We start from the raw sequence: 17,755 nt of genomic DNA on the forward strand, positions 1-17,755 counted from the left end.
ACTTTTACAGAATAGTACAGTTGACCCTCGCAAAACATGAGTTTGAACTGCGAGGGTCCACTTACATGCGGATTTTTTCAACATATATAGAGTTGGTCCTCTCTAGTCCCGTGTTTAGCGTTGGAGCATTCAGCCAAACTCAGACTGAAGTTTCCATTGGACGTTGGATGAATCTGTGGATGCAGAACCTGGGGATATAGAGGGCCTACTATGGGACTTGAGCAACGGTGGATTGTGGTATAGTCAGTGTCTCCTGGAACCAATCCCCCCTGGTTACCTAGGGATGACTGTATTACAGTCTTATCAGTCTGTAGTATAGTATAATTTCCATGTCTGTCCACAAAAGCAATCAAATAAGTCACTCACATCCTCCCGTGGGAACACAGGGCACCTCACCCTCTTGACACTGCAAAGTCTGCCTCCCTCACCCAGGTTGTTCTCTGGGTTCCTGAGTGCAACTGAGGTGTCAGTATGTGTTTCAGAAATTTGAACTAATTTACCAGCCTGAGGATTGCAGTGAAGCACTGAAGTTTGATTTTTAGTAAGTGCAGAGATACGTGACCTTTGTGTTTGTGTGATTATGAGGCAAGATCATCCCAGAGTGCTTTATCCCGAAGAGATGCCCTTGGATAAGGAGTTGTTGTTGATGACAAATTGAAATTATAATGGAGTAATCACAATTCAGGCATACTAAAACGGAGTCAGATGGCCACTGCGGATTTAATCTCAGACATCTCTTTACCACTGAGAACTTGAACTTTCTTTGAACTGAACCAGACCCAGGGACCACCAGCCATATCCAGAACAACACCTGCCAGCTACAACCTTATTGTCTCAAGGTCTCCCCTGGTAACTATGCAACCATTTCACATCCCAAACCAATCCTTGCATAACAAGTACCCTCACTTTCTGTCAGCTCCAATTATAATTCTTGACAAACAATTTATGTAACTGACCGTAGCTTTGTAGCTTTTTACCTTTATAAACCACCCCTATTCTGTAGTCTAGCAAAACACAATTCAAGTGCTTCTTGAATCCGTGTCTCCGGGGCTGCAGTCCTAACAAACCCCAAATAAATAGTTTTTAATTTCAATCAGATCTCCACTTAGAAAAATTTGGTTAACATTGTTCTTGGTACCAAGTACCTACACCATGATAATAGCCTAAAAGTCTGTAAAAATGTGCTGATGAGGTCAACTGTTGCCCAGGGCATCCTCTAGCATGACTGCCTGGAGATTAACTAATCCTGCTGCCCATTGGGTGCCATTGCAGACTAGGAGTGGCCTGGTTAGGGATTGTAGCAGCAGCTCTCCAGTGTTCTTGCTCACATGTGCTGGTAGCACACCACCATTGATAGGAAAACATGTACAGGATTTATTTTATTTATCTATTTATTTATTTAGGATTTTATTTCTCTATCTATCTATTTATTTATTGCTTGCTTGCTTGCTTGCTTGTGGAGCTGCTTGGCTTGAGGGATCTTAGTTCCCTGACCAGGGATTGAACCCAGGCCCTTGACAGTGAAAGCACAGAGTCCTAACCACTGGACCACCAGGGAATTTCCAGGATTTATTTTAAATGAACAAGAAAGCAAGCATATTTCAAAATGTAAACCACATTACCTTTGCATTTCAAGAGGAAGAAACAAAAATATATATAATTTAAATAATTTAAAAGAAAAAATTTAAGCTTCTTTTTACGTAAGTGTTGAAAAGACTTATAAGCAACAAGTCACATCATTATCTACAGGAGCATGGGGAATTTAGTCGCCAATGGTAGAAGACATGCCAGGAGTGAGTCTTCAGGCATACCTCTATGTCTCAGGCTGAGGTTTTGAAAGTTGATATACAAAATAAACAACTCATGCTAAACAAAAAAAATGTACCCATATTTTATTTTTAATACTTTATAGTCAAATGACTAATTTATTATTTTATTTTTATTTTTGGTAGTCATGAATTACCTGCTTAATTAAACATTTAAAAATTAAATGTAGGGACTTCCCTGGTGGCGCAGTGGCTAAGAATCTGCCTGCCAATGTAGGGGACACAGATTCAATCCCTGGTCCGGGTAGATCCCACATGCCTCGGAGCAACTAAGCCCACGCGCCGCAACTACTGAAGCCTGCGCACCTAGAGCCCATGCTCCGCAACAAGAGAAGCCACCGCAATGAAAAACCCGCGCACTGCAACGAAGAGTAGCCCCCGCTCGCCGCAACTAGAGAGAAAGCCCGCATGCAGCAACAAAGACCCAATACAGCCAAAAGATGAATAAACTAAAAAATTAAAATTAAAAAAATAATAATTAAGTGTAAAAAGTCATACATAATAAACATTTCAAAGTGTGGAGAAAGTTAACCATTCTTCAGCACCCACAGTCCTACTCAGTAGAGGTAACCATGATGGAAACATATATATATATATATATATATATATATAACTGCAAATTGGAAATTTTCTTTTCCCTGACCAGTGGTGGAACGCCTGAGAATTCCTTAGAGATCCAAGAAGATAAACAACCAATGATTATAAGGACAAGAACTAAAAGATCTCTAGAGATGAGTTAATCCTATACTCTTCTTTACTCTTTCCTCTCCTTTTCCTCATTCCCATCAATTCCTTTTTCGTTTTCTTTCATATTGTCTTATCTGTCTTCCTCCCACCTCTCCTTCTTCACAGAGGGTTTTTTTTTTTAAATTAATTAATTTTATTTATTTATTTTTGGCTGTGTTGGGTCTTCATTGCTGTACACGGACTTTCTCTAGTTGTGGTGAGTGGGGGCTACTCTTCGTTGCAGTGCGCAGGCTTCTCATTGCGGTGGCTTCTCTTGTTGGGAAGCACAGGCTGTAGGCGCGTTGGCTTCAGTAGTTCTGGCTCGCGGGCTCTAGAGCGTAGGCTCAGTAGTTGTGGCGCACGGGCTTAGTTGCTTCGCAGCATGTGAGATCTTCCTGGACCAGGGCTTGAACCTGTGTCCCCTGCATTGGCAGATGGATTCTTAACCACTGCACCACCAGGGAAACCCTCTCTCTCCTTCTTAACTTCTATAATGCATACAAATGCAATCTCTTAACCCCAATCTGAATTCCCATAGCTTCATTTTGCACATGACACATAGTAGCTCCAGTCTGCATTCAGTTAACACTTTGTTGCACACTTGTCACTATTCAAGGGTTTAGTATAAATCAATGAAGCAAGAATAGATTCCTTTATTCATGCATCTTATATTCCAATGAAGAGAGACAGGCAATAAACAATAAACAATGAAGAATAAATTACACACTACATAAGGAAATCGTGAGCATTATGAAAAATACTAGAGAAGACTAGGGTGAATCAGAAATGGGTTTGGCAGTGAGTTGCAATTTTAAGTCAAGTGATCAGGGAACTTATATCTCATTGTCAACTTTTTTTGTGTGTCCCTTGAGCCCAGTTTCCAGAGTGAAAATGTGATTGATTTAACTCAGGTTACTATAAATTTCCATTTTACACTCAGTTGAGTAGTTTATGTGACATTTTCTAAGTAGTCATGCTCTTCTATAAATCTGTGATTACGATTTATTTACCATAAAAATACTAAACCAGAAATGTCCTAATAAAAGTATTCTTTTGGTGAGGACTCTTCTCTATCAAAGGTTATTAGTCTATTTACCAAGAGCTCAGTTTTCAGTATATTTACAAGGAGATTACACTTGGTCACCTGCATTCTTTTTTCCCCAGAGACCCTTCCTGTATATAAATCACTGGATAGATAGCTGTTTAATTTGTTCCCACTAGGGAATAGGAGATGAGGAGTTTCTTTTTAAGGTGAGGAAAATGTTCAGAAATTGGCTGTAGTGGTGATTATTGAATCTACCTGTGAATATACTGATGCTATGAACAAGGGCTCATGTGCCCACAGCACAGAAAGCTCTGACAGTGGGTGTTTGCAGCAAAGTAAGGGTTTATTTGCAGGGTTCCAAGCAAGGGAGTGGGAGGCAAGTCTCAGATCCACTCCAGCTTGGTCTTTGAGTTAAGGGTTTTTTTAAGGGGAAGAATAAAGAGGCTGGGATTAATCATCATCTTGTGACACTTCTGTGACATTTCTTAATGATAGCTTCAGGAGTCAGGATGTCTCTCCTTTATGATTCCCAGCCCAGGTGGTCCATGGCTTGGAGGTCTGTTAGCTTATCTTGCCCTGGAGAAACAACCTCTGTTTGTACGTTAATGATGATATCTGTAATAACAATTTTAGTACATTAACGATGTTATCTACAACAGCAATTTGACTCTAGTTGATTAGGTCAGAGGGGACAAGAAAGGGAATAAAGTTTTGGATAAAGAGATTAATCTTAAACTCAGTAAGGGAACTTTGTTTTAGGGGAATTCGGTTTCACTGAAAACCAGTGAGTTTTAGACATTAAAGGGTCCATTGTATAGTATGTGTGTTGTATCTCAATAAAGCGTTCAAATAAGTGGATAAATGCGTTAAGGTTTTGCAATGCAAGCAATTCAGGCTCTTAGACATCTAAGAGTTTCCGGGTTATTTAACACATCCATCACCTCAAATTGTTATCGTGTGTGTGTGTGTGTGTGTGTGTGTGTGTGTGTGTGTGTGTGTGTGTTGAGAACTCTTAAGATCCACTCTCTTAGCAAATTTCATTTATACAATACAGTATAAGTATCTCAAATCATCGTATTGTCATCCTCAAATTAGACCATTTTATTAGTCAGTTATACCTCAAAGTAGAGCTTGGAGGGGTAAAAAGAATTTCCAGGTGCATCTCACATTTACATTACGGTTTGTTATTGTTGTTTTTGTTATTTTAGTGAAAATAGGAATTCAGTTGCCTTAGGGATCTTATAGCTTTTTACATTTCAAAATTCTCTAGGGACACAAGCTAACATTGATCTAAAATAAATTTCCTTCCAGTGTAAAATGTGAATTTAATGAAACCTGATAGTTTAATGACACATCTCACATCGTCTGCTTAGAGAAGAGGCCCTTCCCCCAGCTAGGACTGTGGGGTTGCAACTCCCCACTAGAGCCAAACGCTCTGGGATTCTTCTCAAATGAGTGGGGGGTGGGGAAGAGATGGGTAGAAGTCTCAAGGCTGTCAAATTTCAAAGATTAAAACGGAGCCTGAGGGCTTCGCTCGTGGCGCAGTGGTTGAGAGTCCACCTGCCGGTGCAGAGGACACGGTTTCGTGCCCCGGTCCGGGAGTATCCCACATGCCGTGGAGCGGCTGGGCCCGTGAGCCATGGCCGCTGAGCCTGCGCGTCCGGAGCCTGTGCTCCGCAACAGGAGAGGCCACAACAGTGAGAGGCCCGCGTACCGCAAAAAAAAACAAAAAAACAAAAACGGAGCCTGACTCTTTATTACAGATAGTGATGTCACACTGAAGTGGCTACGTTTCTAAACAAAGGTCACAGTTCCAGTTACACCAAGCCTTCTTGTTGCAGTTTGTCCTGGTCTGGGCGCCCTCTTGTCTATACTTGCTTCATCTTCAAACTGAATGAGGAATTCCCTGTGCACACCTGTGACCTCGCGTTCCGACCAAGCTGCGGGAAGACTACAGAGTCAGCCTTAGGGCAGGAATAAGCTCTGTTTAAATTCAAATATTCCCGCGGGGACAGGTCACCCACCAACGGCTGAAGCCTGTTCGCCTGAGCCAAGCGTCCTCCCGCCCCGCTGTCACTCAGGCACGAGGGGGCGAGGCCTTGGGAACTGCCCAATCAGGGAGGTCGCTGGGGCCTGTGGGTGGGGTGACGCCCCTCAACGGAAGGGCTGTAGCTAATCGCTCTGGCTTTGCTCCGGATGCTTATCTTCCCCTAGTCGTCTTCTTCCTCTGCCGCAGGCTGTGTTGTGCTGTGATCTATACGGGTCGTGGGAGTCGTAGGAAGGATTCGGGGAGACCCAGGAAACCTAGAAATGGTGAGTGTGCTTCCCTGGATGTGGAGACGGAGAGGAGGGGCTGGTGGGAACCGGCCGGAAGCGGCCGTGGCGGGACCCGGGCCTCCCCGCGGTCAACTTCGGAGTCCGCTAGCCCGAGTCCACCCGGGGCGCCGCTCGGACCTCAGTCCGCTCCGGCTCGCAGCGTGGGGGCGGGGCGGGGCCGGCAGCCGGGACTCCGGGCGTCCTGTCCCGTCCCTTGGTGCGCGGCGACGTCGGCCCTGACCCCGGAGCCTCTCTGCGCAGCTCTGCGCCCGCAGCCCCGCGTCTCCCCTAGGTTGTGCGGTGACCGCGGGAGGGTCGTTAGACTCGGGGTCAGGGCTATATGCGTGGGAGGAGCTGTGGTGTGTGAGGTCCCCATTCCCTTCTTTCTCCCCAGCGCGACACGTTTTCTCTTGAGTTTTTCAAATTTGGTGGGAGCGGGGTCTCAAATCCACAGCCCTGTTTTACCAGCGTAGCCCTTCCTAGGGTTGGCGATAAATCCCTAAATTTACAAATCCCTTTCATATTCCCAAACGCCAGTTTCCTCTCTCTGATTCACAACATATTCTACTGTTTGTCCGCCGTGGTACATTTCAAATAGCCTCAATATTTTAATTGTTTATCCTTCTTAAGTAGAGCCACGGATGGGCTGATTTTGAAAGCTTTATTTTTTTGTGTGTATTTTACATGAAAGGAAAGCCGAGAATGACCGCCTGGAACTATGTTGTATGAAATCCTTGTGCCTCTCGTCCCAGGATCTTTCCTGGGCCCAGACATCCTACGGAAAACCCTTTGGTTGGAGGTTCCTTTTTGAAACTTTCCTGGGTGATCTGTTCTGTCAGCCTTGCCCCTCCCTGCTTTTGTTGACCTGAGAAGATTTATTGCTTTATTTAAGTGTTCGTTTTCAGTAGGGGTAAATACATTTTTATTTAATCAATAGGCTCGAAAGATAGCATAAAACATTTCCAAAGAGGCAAAAAAAAGAGGTGAATTTCAGGGGTGAAAAGAAAGGTTCCAGTATTGCATTTCACTTAAGATACTGGTTTCACTCCCTCTTACCCTGACTGTAGTTGTTTCAGAGGGCTGTTCATTACTTTTGGATGATTTCAAATGAAATTCCAGGGTTTAGACTTGCAGACCAGAAGTGTTCAAGTATGATTAATTAATTACAAAACAAGTCTTGCCATGAAATAATAATTAACTGACATCTTCTTTGCTGAAAGGAATATATATTTGGGATTTTCTGGTTGAACTAGTAAAGTACGTTCCAGTTTTCTTTCCTCCTTTCCACATAAACACTGAGTCTGAGTGAATTTGCTGGATTGGTCAGTGTGTTTGTGTCATTAAAATGTAATAGTGGTGCCAAGTAACTCCAGTGTTGAGTATGGCTTGTGGTGGGTGAGCCAAACCAAGGCCCTCTCTGAGCGTGCACAGAGAGGTAGAAGTGAAGGCCAATTGGTTCTTCCTGGGGAACCTCTCCTTGTAGGTTTTCTCACCTGCTCACACCCACTACAGAAGGAGCCTTTATGCTGAGAGAAGGTGCAGAGCCCTGGAAAGATGGGGGTTCAAGTGCACCTGGGTTGGTGGAGGAGACACGGTGATTTCTTTCTGCAGTTGTAATAGTGGTTTCTTCAGGTGCAGATGTATGCCTAAGTGTTGCATCCATAATGTTGGCGCATTCAGTGTAATTTGTGCACAGGAAAGTCTATGGAGGTTGGTGTTCTGTCTCCTTGACAAAGGGTTTATGAATTTGGGAGTTCATTTGGGTCGGAACCTGCTGAGAAATTCCTCACTTGTGAGAATGGAAGCCTGGGAGAGGAAGGGCTCGCACGTGGCCAGGCAAGAGAAGAGTATGTGCAGCTGCCAGAGTTTATTTTGGGTCCCTACCCTTCTTCACCAGGGACTGACTCACTTCTAGGGGTTCTATCTCAGTCGGGAGTGTCTGGACCACAATTTTAAGAATGTATTTAACTTTCTGAATGTGGATTTTTGTTTTGAACAGTAGGGAAGCAGTGTGCTTATCTCAGCTGATTCAAATATTTGCTTTTCTTTCCTTTGGATTCCTTTATCTCTTGAATATTGTGGTCCTGTAATTCTTTTCCTTAGTAGTTCCCACATAACCCCTCTGCATCCACACAGTTTGCACTGTTTTATACATCTTGTATTACCACAGTACATTTATAACAATTACTGAACCAATAGTGATGCACTAAAGTCCACAGTTTTTATTATCAATGACTCTTTGTGTTGCAGGATCTATGGGTTTTGGTAAATGTTTATTGAAACGTATCCATCATTTCTCTGTCCTGTAGAGTAGTATCAGTTCCCTCAAAGTCCCTTATGCTTCATCTATTCATTCATCTCTCCCTTCAACCCCCAAATCCTTCAGAACCAAAGATCTTTTTCTGGCTCATAATAATGTCTTTTCCGGAATGTCAAATACTTGGAATCTTGTGTTGCCTTGTCAGATTGACTTCTTTCACTTAGCAGTATACTTTTAAGATTCCTTCATGTGTTTTTATGGCTTGATACCTCATTTCATTTTTTCACTGAACAATATTTCATCTTATTACAGTGGGAATGACACTGATTGTTTAGCCATTCGACTCTTGAAGGACATCATGCTTAACTCTAACTCTTGCCCATTATGAATAAAACACCTAGAAACATTAATGTGTAGGCTTGGTAGAGACTAATTTAGGTCTCTACCAAGGAATGTGATTGCTGGATCTTACTATATGTATAAGAGTATATTAAGTATCGATGGAAAATTCTTATCTTCCAATGTAGGCATACCAAATTTCATTCCCACCACCAAGGAATGAGGATTACCAGCAACTTCACATCTTCACTAATATCTGGTGTTCTGAGTATTTTGAATTTAGCCATTTGATAAGTGTGTAGTGACATATCATTGTTGTTTTTTTTATAATTTCCCAAAGACATTTGTTGAGCATGTTTTCATATTGCTTATTTCCCATCTGTATATCTTGTTTGGTGTGGTGTCTGTTCAGATCTTTTTCCCACTTTTAATTGAGTTGTTTGTCTTCTTACTGTTGAGTTTTAAGAATTATATATATATATAGTTTGGGGTTTTTTTTAAATTATTTATTTATTTGGTTGCACTGGGTCTTAGTTGCAGCTCGTGGGCTCCTTAATTGCGGCACATGGGCTTCTTAGTTGTGGCTCCAGGGCTCCTTAGTTGCGGTACATGGGCTCCTTAGTTGTGGCATGTGAACTCTTAATTATGGCATGCATTTGGGATCTAGTGCCCTGACCAGGGATCAAACTCGGGCCCCCTGCATTGGGAGCACAGAGTCTTATCCACTGCACCACCAGGGAAGTCCCCAAGAATTCTATGTATATTCTGGATACCAGTCATTTATCAGATATGTGTGTTACAAAGACATTCTCCTAGTCTGTGACTTGTCTTTTCATTCTCTTAACACTTTCCCAGCACAGGAATTTTCCTTTTAATAAAGTGAGACTTATCATTTTTTTCCCTTCATGGTTTGTTTGTTTGTTTTTGGTGTTGTATCTAAGTATGATGTTAGCTGCAGGTGTCCTGTAGATATTTTTCTCAAGGACAGAGAGTTCCCTTCTATTATTAGTTTGTTACCATAAATGGATGTTGAATTGTATCAAATCTTTTTATGTTCATTTCCTCCTTCTTTCATTTCTGATATTATTTCTGTTTTGCCTTCTCTTTTCCGTTATCTTGACTAGACGTCAGTCAATTTTATTATAATTAATATTTTCTGCGGACCAGCTTTTGGTTTTGAAAAGTAGAAGAGTAGTTTTTTCTTTCAAAAATTTAAATATTTCACTCTGCTCTCTTCCTGCTTGCATGGTTTCTGAAAAGAAGTCTGATTTAATTCTAATCGTTTTTCTCTATAAGTAAGGTGGGTTTCCCCTCTGGCTTTTTTTCACTATATTCTCTTTCTCTTTGATTTTTCTCTAGTTAGAATATGATATATTTGGTATGCTTTTTTTTTTTTTTTTTTTTTTGCGGTACACGGGCCTCTCACTGTTGTGGCCTCTCCCCTTGCGGAGCACAGGCTCTGGACGCGCAGACTCCGGACATGCAGGCTCAGAGGCCATGGCTCACTGGCCTAGCCACTCCACAGCATGTGGGATCTTCCCGGACCGGGGCACGAACCCGTGTCCACTGCATCGGCAGGCGGACTCTCAACCACTGCACCACTAGGGAAGCCCTTGGTATGCATTTTTGACGTTTAGTGTTCTTTAAGCTTTTTGGATCTACAGCATGCCATTTATGATTAATTTTAGGAAAATCTCAATGATTATTACTTCATTTTTTCTGTTCCTTTCTGTGTATCTTTTTTTCCCCAGATATTCCCATTTTGTGTATTTTAAACCTGTCATTGTACAGTTCATGGATATTGTGTTCTGTTTTGTTTGTTTTGTTTTTGTTTTTTTGGCTTTGTTTTAGCCTCTGGTGAAATATATTGTTTTCAGTACAGGCCTTGTTAGGAACAGAGTATTTGGTATTTTTTATTATTATTACTTTTTTTTGATGTGGACATTTTTAAAAGTCTTTATTGAATTTTGTTACGATATTATTTCTATTTTTATGTTTTGGTTTTTTGGCTGGGAGGCATATGGGATCTTAGCTCCCCAACCAGGGATCAAACCTGCACCCCTACATTGGAAGGTGAAGTCTTAACCACTGGACCACCAGGGAAGTCCCTGGTGCTTATTTTTACATGCCATCTTTATTTCTTCTTTCCCAGTTTTAGAGAGAGTGTTTTGCCTGTGACCTCAATGCTCTGATGGGTCTAAGAAGACTTGTTCAAGTTTTTTTCATTTTTTTTCTTTGAGGCCAGGAATGATGACTTCTAAGTTCCTTAAATGCCAGATTAGAACCTGTAAGTCTCTGTCTTCAATTTTTGGTGATTGCTGACTGCTTTAAAACCTCATTCATCCTCTTTACACTTTTACCCACATCTATACAAAGTGATCAGAAAGCCTTAGTCCTTCTTCCATTGGCAGTGGCAAGAGATTCAATCCTCTTAAGATCCTGCTCTTGTGTTTGAACCCTCATCCTAACCCAGCCCCTAACTTCAGTTTTTAAAAAGTCCAATTACCTTTCCTTGCTTGTGAAGCCATTTCTTGAAAGCTCTGGAGAGGCCTGCCTTACTTTCCTCAGATACCTCAATTATTTAGGTAATAAAACCTTTCATACACTATTGGCAATGTGTGCTGTCATCAGCAAAGGGATTCCTATCCCCAGGGGTCAAGCTGTCATGTTCCTGTAAACCTTGTGGGAGCTTGGAACTTAGAGAAGTTGGCAGGGCAGCCTCTAGAGTGGCTGGTCAGGAAATAACTTCCTCCTGCAATTTGAAAATGGAGATTTTATGTTCTTTAGGAGGAAAGCACTGTTGAATCCTTTGTGTATTTCATACTTTTGGGCAGATTCACCATCAAACCCTTGTGATTTTCAGTGAATGCACTTGCCATCTACAACTCTTAATCTGTTCCTCAAGGTTAGAAAGGCACAGGGCACTGTGTTTTAGATCTGCCATAAAGAGCTCTTCTGGCATATTGTCTCACTCTGTGTGCCTATGTATGCCTCTTAAGCAGCCCTGAGGCACATGACTATAGGAATTTTGTGGTCTGTGTTTTCATGCTGTCTTCCTACCGTCTGCAGCAATTAACTGTAGGCGCCAATTAACTTTCTAGTGCATCAGATCAAACAAAGAGAAAGGAAAAACTGAATCTGTGGTAAATACTACACAAGTTAACAGCACTATTTCCCCACAAGAATATTTTTTTTTCTGTCATCTACATCTGACTACTTATAAAGGCCTGGATTACTTTACGGCCAGATTGGCCAGTTGGATCCTATTAAAAGTTTTACAGTTTTCTTGGACTCTTGTTTGGTGATGGGAATAGAAGAAAAAGCTTCCAGTTCAGCACTATGTTCTTATTCATAAAAGTTTGTGCAGATTTGGCCCTCTGCCTCATAAGTGCTATAAATGGTATGTAAAAAGAAAGGAGATGAAAGAGTTTTTCCTCACAAGGTATTGATGGTCTTAAAATGGTAACATTCGTTTCATTTGTATATCATGTCTGTCATTTCCCAACATGTTCTGGACCCTGCTGTTAGTGAGAAATGAGATGTAATGTGATCAGAGTAAATATTTCCATGTTCATTATGCTGCTAAATTTGTGAGGAAGTAGAGACAGAGTAAGTTCCTGATGATCAAGTCATAGAATAAATGTTTGGATATGACAGGATCATACATAACCTTCATATAAATAGTGTATATGGCTTCCCTTGTGGCACAGCAGTTAAGAAACTGCCTGCCAATTCAGGGGACACGGGTTCAATCCCTGGCCCAGGAAGATCCCACGTGCCATGGAGCAACTAAGCCCGTGCGGCACAACTACTGAGCCTGCACTCTAGAGCCCGCGTGCCACGACTACTGAAGCCCACACGCCTAGAGCCTGTGCTCTGCAACAAGAGAAGCCACCACAATGGGAAGCCTGTGCACTGCAATGAAGAGTAGCCCCTGCTTGCTGCAACTAGAGGAAGACCCAAAGCAGCCAAAAATAAACACAAAACAAAACAAAACAAAAATGGTGTATAGATGTCTAGTCCTGTCAGTGTCATTCATCCTGCTATACACATATTTGGGGTATTTTAGGACTCGGTAGCCATTGAAGATGTGGCTGTGAATTTCACCCTGGAGGAGTGGGCTTTACTGAGTCCTTCACAGAAGAAACTCTACAGAGATGTGATGCGGGAAACCTTCAGAAACCTGGCCTCAGTAGGTAAGGGTGACAGCTTTCCTTTACTTTGTCAATTAGGGAACAAACGTTTCTTGCTCATTGATGGTCTTCTAAGATGTCCTATGTGCAAGGGAGGATGTTGGTATATAAACTAGGCCTGGTCACAACCAACAATGAATATAGAATCTAATAATTGTTCTATAATTTCTAATATTTTGGAATCATTTTTCTGCATCTGCAATTTAGGGAAAAAATGGGAGGATCATGACATTGAAGATCAGTACAAAAACCAGGGGAGAAAACTAAGGTAAGTCACACTCACAACAGAAAGTAGTGCCTTATATGAGGGTCCTGGTACGTGATGAAATTTTAAAAGAAGGGACTTAAACACATAATGCCTGCTTGACATTTATTTATTCTCAGAAAAACTATCCCCCAAATACTTTCTAATATGTGACATAGATATTTAGTGTTTGGAAAATAGTTCTCTTGGAAACAGTATTAACAAGCCCTGTATGTGAATATCAGTGTTTTGATAATTCCAAGAGGGAAGTCTTCTTGCAGGGCATTTCTTATATTCAATCAAAAACAATTCAGACAAGGGAGATAACCTACAGTTTTGTTATAGATCATAAAAATGTAGTTCAAATATCCTACTAATAAATATTAAATTGTTGGTAAAGAAATCATGACTAACGTGATTCTCATTTTTTACAGAAGTCATGTTGTAGAGAGACTCTGTGAAAGTAAAGAGGGTAGTCAATGTGCAGGAAACTTCAGCCTTATTCCAAAACTCAGTCTGAAGAAGAAAACTACTGGAGTGAAACTACATGAATGCAGTGCATGTGGAAAAGTCTTTATGCATCATTCATCCCTTAATAGGCATATCAACCGTCATAGTGGGCACAAACTGTATGAGTATCAGAAATATGAAGAGAAGCCATATAAATGTAAGGAATGTGGTAAAGCCTTCAGTTATCTTCAGTGTTTTGAAAAACATGAAAGAAAACACAGTGGACAGGAGAACTATAAATGTAAGGAATGTGGGAAAGCTTTTCGTTTTCGCACATCCTTTCAAACACATAAAAGGATTCATACAGGAGAAAAGCCCTATGAATGTAAAGAATGTGGGAAATCCTTTATGTGGCTTACAACCTTTCAAAGACATGTGATAACGCACACTGGAGATACTCCTTATAAATGTAAGGAATGTGGGAAACCCTTTAAGTGGCTCACAACCTTTCGGAGACACATGATAACACACACTGGAGATGCTCCTTATAAATGTAAGGAATGTGGGAAAGTCTTTACTTTTTTAAGTGCACTACAAATACATGAAAAAACCCACATGGGAGAGAAACCCTATCAATGTAAACAATGTGGAAAAGCCTTTAGATATCGTCGAACTTTTCAAACACATGAAAGGACTCACACAGGAGAGAAACCCTATGAATGTAAGCAATGTGGTAAAGCTTTTATTTCCCGTGTAGGATTACAAAACCATGAAAGAAATCACAATGGAAAGAAATTCTATGAATGTAAAAGATGTAGTAAAGCATTCAGTTATTACAGTTCTCTTCGAAAACATGAAAGAAATCATACTGGAGAGAAACCCTATGAATGTAAGGATTGTGGAAAAGGTTTTATTTTTCTCTCAAGCCTTCGGGCACACATGATAAGTCACTCTGGAGATGGACCTTATAAATGTAAGGAATGTAAGAAAGCATTCATTACTCCCAGTTCATTTCAAATACATGTAAGGACTCACACAGGAGAGAAGCCTTATAAATGTAAACAATGTGGGAAAACTTTCAATTGGCCCACTTCCATTCGCAGACATGAAAAAAGTCATAGTGTAGAGAAACCCTATGAGTGTAGGCAATGTGGTAAAGCCTTCAGTTGTCCCAGATCCTTTCAAAGCCATGAAAGGAGACACAGTGGAGAAAAGCCTTATGAATGTAAAAAATGTGGTAAAGCCTTCAGTTGTCCAAATTCCTGTCGAAAACATGAAAGAAGTCATGGTGAAGAGAAACCTTATGAATGTAAAGAATGTGAGAAAGCCTTCAGTTCTCTCATCAGATTTCAAAGACACGTGATGAAGCACACTGGAGATGGACCTTATAAATGTAAGGAGTGTGGGAAAGTCTTTGATTGTCCCAATTACTTTCAAAGTCATGAAAGGATTCACAGTGTAGAAAAGCCCTATGAATGTAAGGGATGTTGTAAAACCTTCAGTACTCCTAGGTCCCTTCGAAGACATGAAAGAACTCATACTGGAGAGAAACCTCATGCATGTAAGGAATGTGGTAAAGCCTTCAGTTATCCCAGTTTCCTTCAAAAACATGAAAGAAGTCATACTGGGGAGAAACCCTATCAGTGTAAACAATGTGGTAAAGCCGTCAGTTATCTCAGTTCCCTTCGAAGTCATGAAAGGACTCATAGTGGAGAGAAACCCTATGAATGTAAGGAATGTGGGAAAGCATTCATTTTTCTCTCAAAATTTCATTTACACATGATAAAGCACACTGGAGTTGGACGTTATACATGTAAGAAATGTGGGAAAGCGTTCGATTGTCCCAGTTCATTACAAAACCATGAAAGAACTCACACTGGAGAGAAACCGTATGAATGTAAGAATTGTAGTAAAGCCTTCAGTCATCTCCGTTCTCTACGAAACCATGAAAGAACTCATATTGGAGAGTAGCACTTGGGAAAGCCTTCAGTTCTGTCACTAAAATTCCAAGACATGTGGTGAAGCACACTGGAGATGGACCTAATAGTGTAAGGAATGTGGGAAGGCCTTCGATTTTTTTTTCAGTTCATTATGAAATCATGAAAGAACTCACACTGGAGCGAAACCACACAAATGTGAAAATTATAGGAAAGCCTTTGATTGTCCCAGTTCTGTTCAAAACCATGAAAACCCTCATAATGGAAAGTAGGCCTATGAATGTCAGGAATGTAGGAGAACCTTCAGTAGTCCCAGTTCATTCTGAATACAAAAAAAGAATTCACACGGGAGAGAAACCCTGTGAATGCAAACTGTATGGTAAAGCCCTCAACAATTCGTATTACGTTCAAATATGTGAAAGAACCCTTACCAGAAACTGAACGTAAGGAATATTGGAAAGCCTTTATCACACAACATTTTAAGGACACAAGACGGTGCACACCATGTAAGCATGAGGAATTGGGGAAGTTTTCAGTCCCATTTTCTTGGGAGAGAACTCACTCTAGAGAGAATTCTGTTAAATATAAACAATATATGAAAACCTTCATTTTCCCTACATCCTTACAAAACCATGTGAGAATGTACACTGGATACTACCAAGTAACTGAAAAGTAAAACGAACTATTCAGTTGAAACAAATATTTTTGTAGTCATGTGAAAACTGCACTGGAAAAAACTCATGTTAATGTAAGTAATATGGGTAAGCCTGGTACAAATTAATTCATGTAAAATACTCAAAGTTACAGTATGGAAGAAGTGTTACAAACTTTAAACATATATTGTCCTTATCAGTGGCACATTCTTAAAGTTATTATCTGTAGTATGGAGTAGTACTTACTTTTGCAAGTAAATATTGAGGTAAGATAATTCTGTAGGTACTCTTTAGGCAATTGTTCCTAAGTTTAATAGATAATTTTATCCTTTACTCAGTAAAATTTTTGTTTTTATTTTGAAGACTCTCTGATCCATGGGTGAATTGAAGTGCATTTCTAATATGTAATTGGGGTTAATTTTTATATAATACTCTTCTGCAAATAAGAGAACACTGAAAAATGACACTTTGGTACTTGTTTATTGTACTGGCCTCCTGCGGCAAGTACTCAACATCCCTTATACGTTATATACATATTCCACCTTTACTTCTTAAGAGAAAACTAACTTTTCATTGGCCTGAAGAGCTTTATTCCATTTCTTTGCTAACAATGAGTTGGCATATATTTGTAAGTATGCAAAGTTCATCATATACTCTCATGTGAATTATTGTTTTCATCTTTTGTCCTTTGTTATTTGTCATTCCTTCTGGCTGGGATTTGGGCTATGGAATTTGCATTAAGAGAGACCTGTGAGGGCTTCCCTGGTGGCGCAGTGGTTGAGGGTCCACCTGCCGATGCAGGGGACACAGGTTCGTGCCCTGGTCCAGGAGGGTCCCACATGCCATGGAGCGGCTGGGCCCATGAGCAGTGGCCACTGGGCCTGCATGTTCGGGGCCTGTGCTCCGCGACGGGAGAGGCCACGGCAGTGAGAGGCCCACGTACTGAAAAAAAAAAAAAAAAAGAGAGACCTGTGAGAGGACAATAAAATTTAGAGTTGGAGATGACCCTTTTTGACTCTGTTACGTCAATGTGAGTAATGTTGTGAATTACATTTTCTAGACTCTGTTGCTTTTATGGCCCCATGTTAGAATTCACCAAAGCCTAATTTACAGGTAACTTGAAATGCAGATGTGAAATAGGATTAGGTAGATTTTGGAGCCACTTGTATGGAAAGAGACACACAAGAAGCATAGGGCCTTTGCAGACACTTGCTTCCAGCTCATTTTCCTCATTTTTTGCTCCGCCAGTCAGGAATATTCTCAAAACTGAAGAGAGTCCAACACAGTGGAGTAGGAAGACACTGAGCTCACCTCCTCCCATGGGCACATCAAAATTACAACTGTTTACCAAGCAGCTATTGATGAGAAAGACCTGAACACTAGCAGAAAAGATCTTCTACAAGTAAAGATAGGAAGAAAGACCCACAATGAGACCAGTAGGAAGTGTGGAGAAATGTTACAGTCAAGACCCATTACCCACAAACAGGAGGATAATTACAATTGCAGAAGTTGTCCCAAGGAGCAAGGGTGTCCAAACCCCACATCCTAAGGGCCCTGCACTGGAAAGACAAGCCCCCAGAACATTTGGCTTTGAAGACCAGCAGGGCTTACTTTCAGGATAGTCAGAGGGCTGTAGGAAATAGAGACTCCACTCTTCAGGGATGCACATAACATCTCATGTGCTCCAAAATCCAGGGCAAAAGCAGTAATTTGAAAGGAGCCTAGGTTTGACCCACCTGCTGATCTTGGAGAGACTCCTGGAAAAG

At 41.0% G+C, this 17,755-nt stretch overlaps 1 protein-coding gene across 2 annotated transcripts in view; it reads left to right on the plus strand.

Annotated features, from left to right (window-relative positions):
- Positions 1 to 16,453, plus strand: part of LOC113608484 (zinc finger protein 709-like) — a 28,750-nt gene extending 12,297 nt beyond the window's left edge. The window contains exons 1-4 of one of the 2 annotated variants that reach the window (XM_027084855.1): positions 5,521 to 5,910; positions 12,582 to 12,708; positions 12,913 to 12,973; positions 13,384 to 16,453. In XM_027084855.1, coding sequence (XP_026940656.1) covers positions 5,908 to 5,910; positions 12,582 to 12,708; positions 12,913 to 12,973; positions 13,384 to 15,370 — 2,178 coding nt within the window. In that variant the 5' untranslated portion in view covers positions 5,521 to 5,907 and the 3' untranslated portion in view covers positions 15,371 to 16,453. Of the gene's footprint in view, positions 1 to 5,520; positions 5,911 to 12,581; positions 12,709 to 12,912; positions 12,974 to 13,383 lie in introns of those variants that run through there. The other variant, XM_027084856.1, reaches the window with a different exon arrangement.
- The last annotated feature ends 1,302 nt before the right edge of the window (positions 16,454 to 17,755 follow it).

Source organism: Aethalodelphis obliquidens, unplaced genomic scaffold (assembly GCF_003676395.1).
Source record: "Aethalodelphis obliquidens isolate GAN/ISIS:26980383/991018 unplaced genomic scaffold, ASM367639v1 scaffold53, whole genome shotgun sequence".
Classification (NCBI taxonomy): Eukaryota; Metazoa; Chordata; class Mammalia; order Artiodactyla; family Delphinidae; genus Aethalodelphis; species Aethalodelphis obliquidens.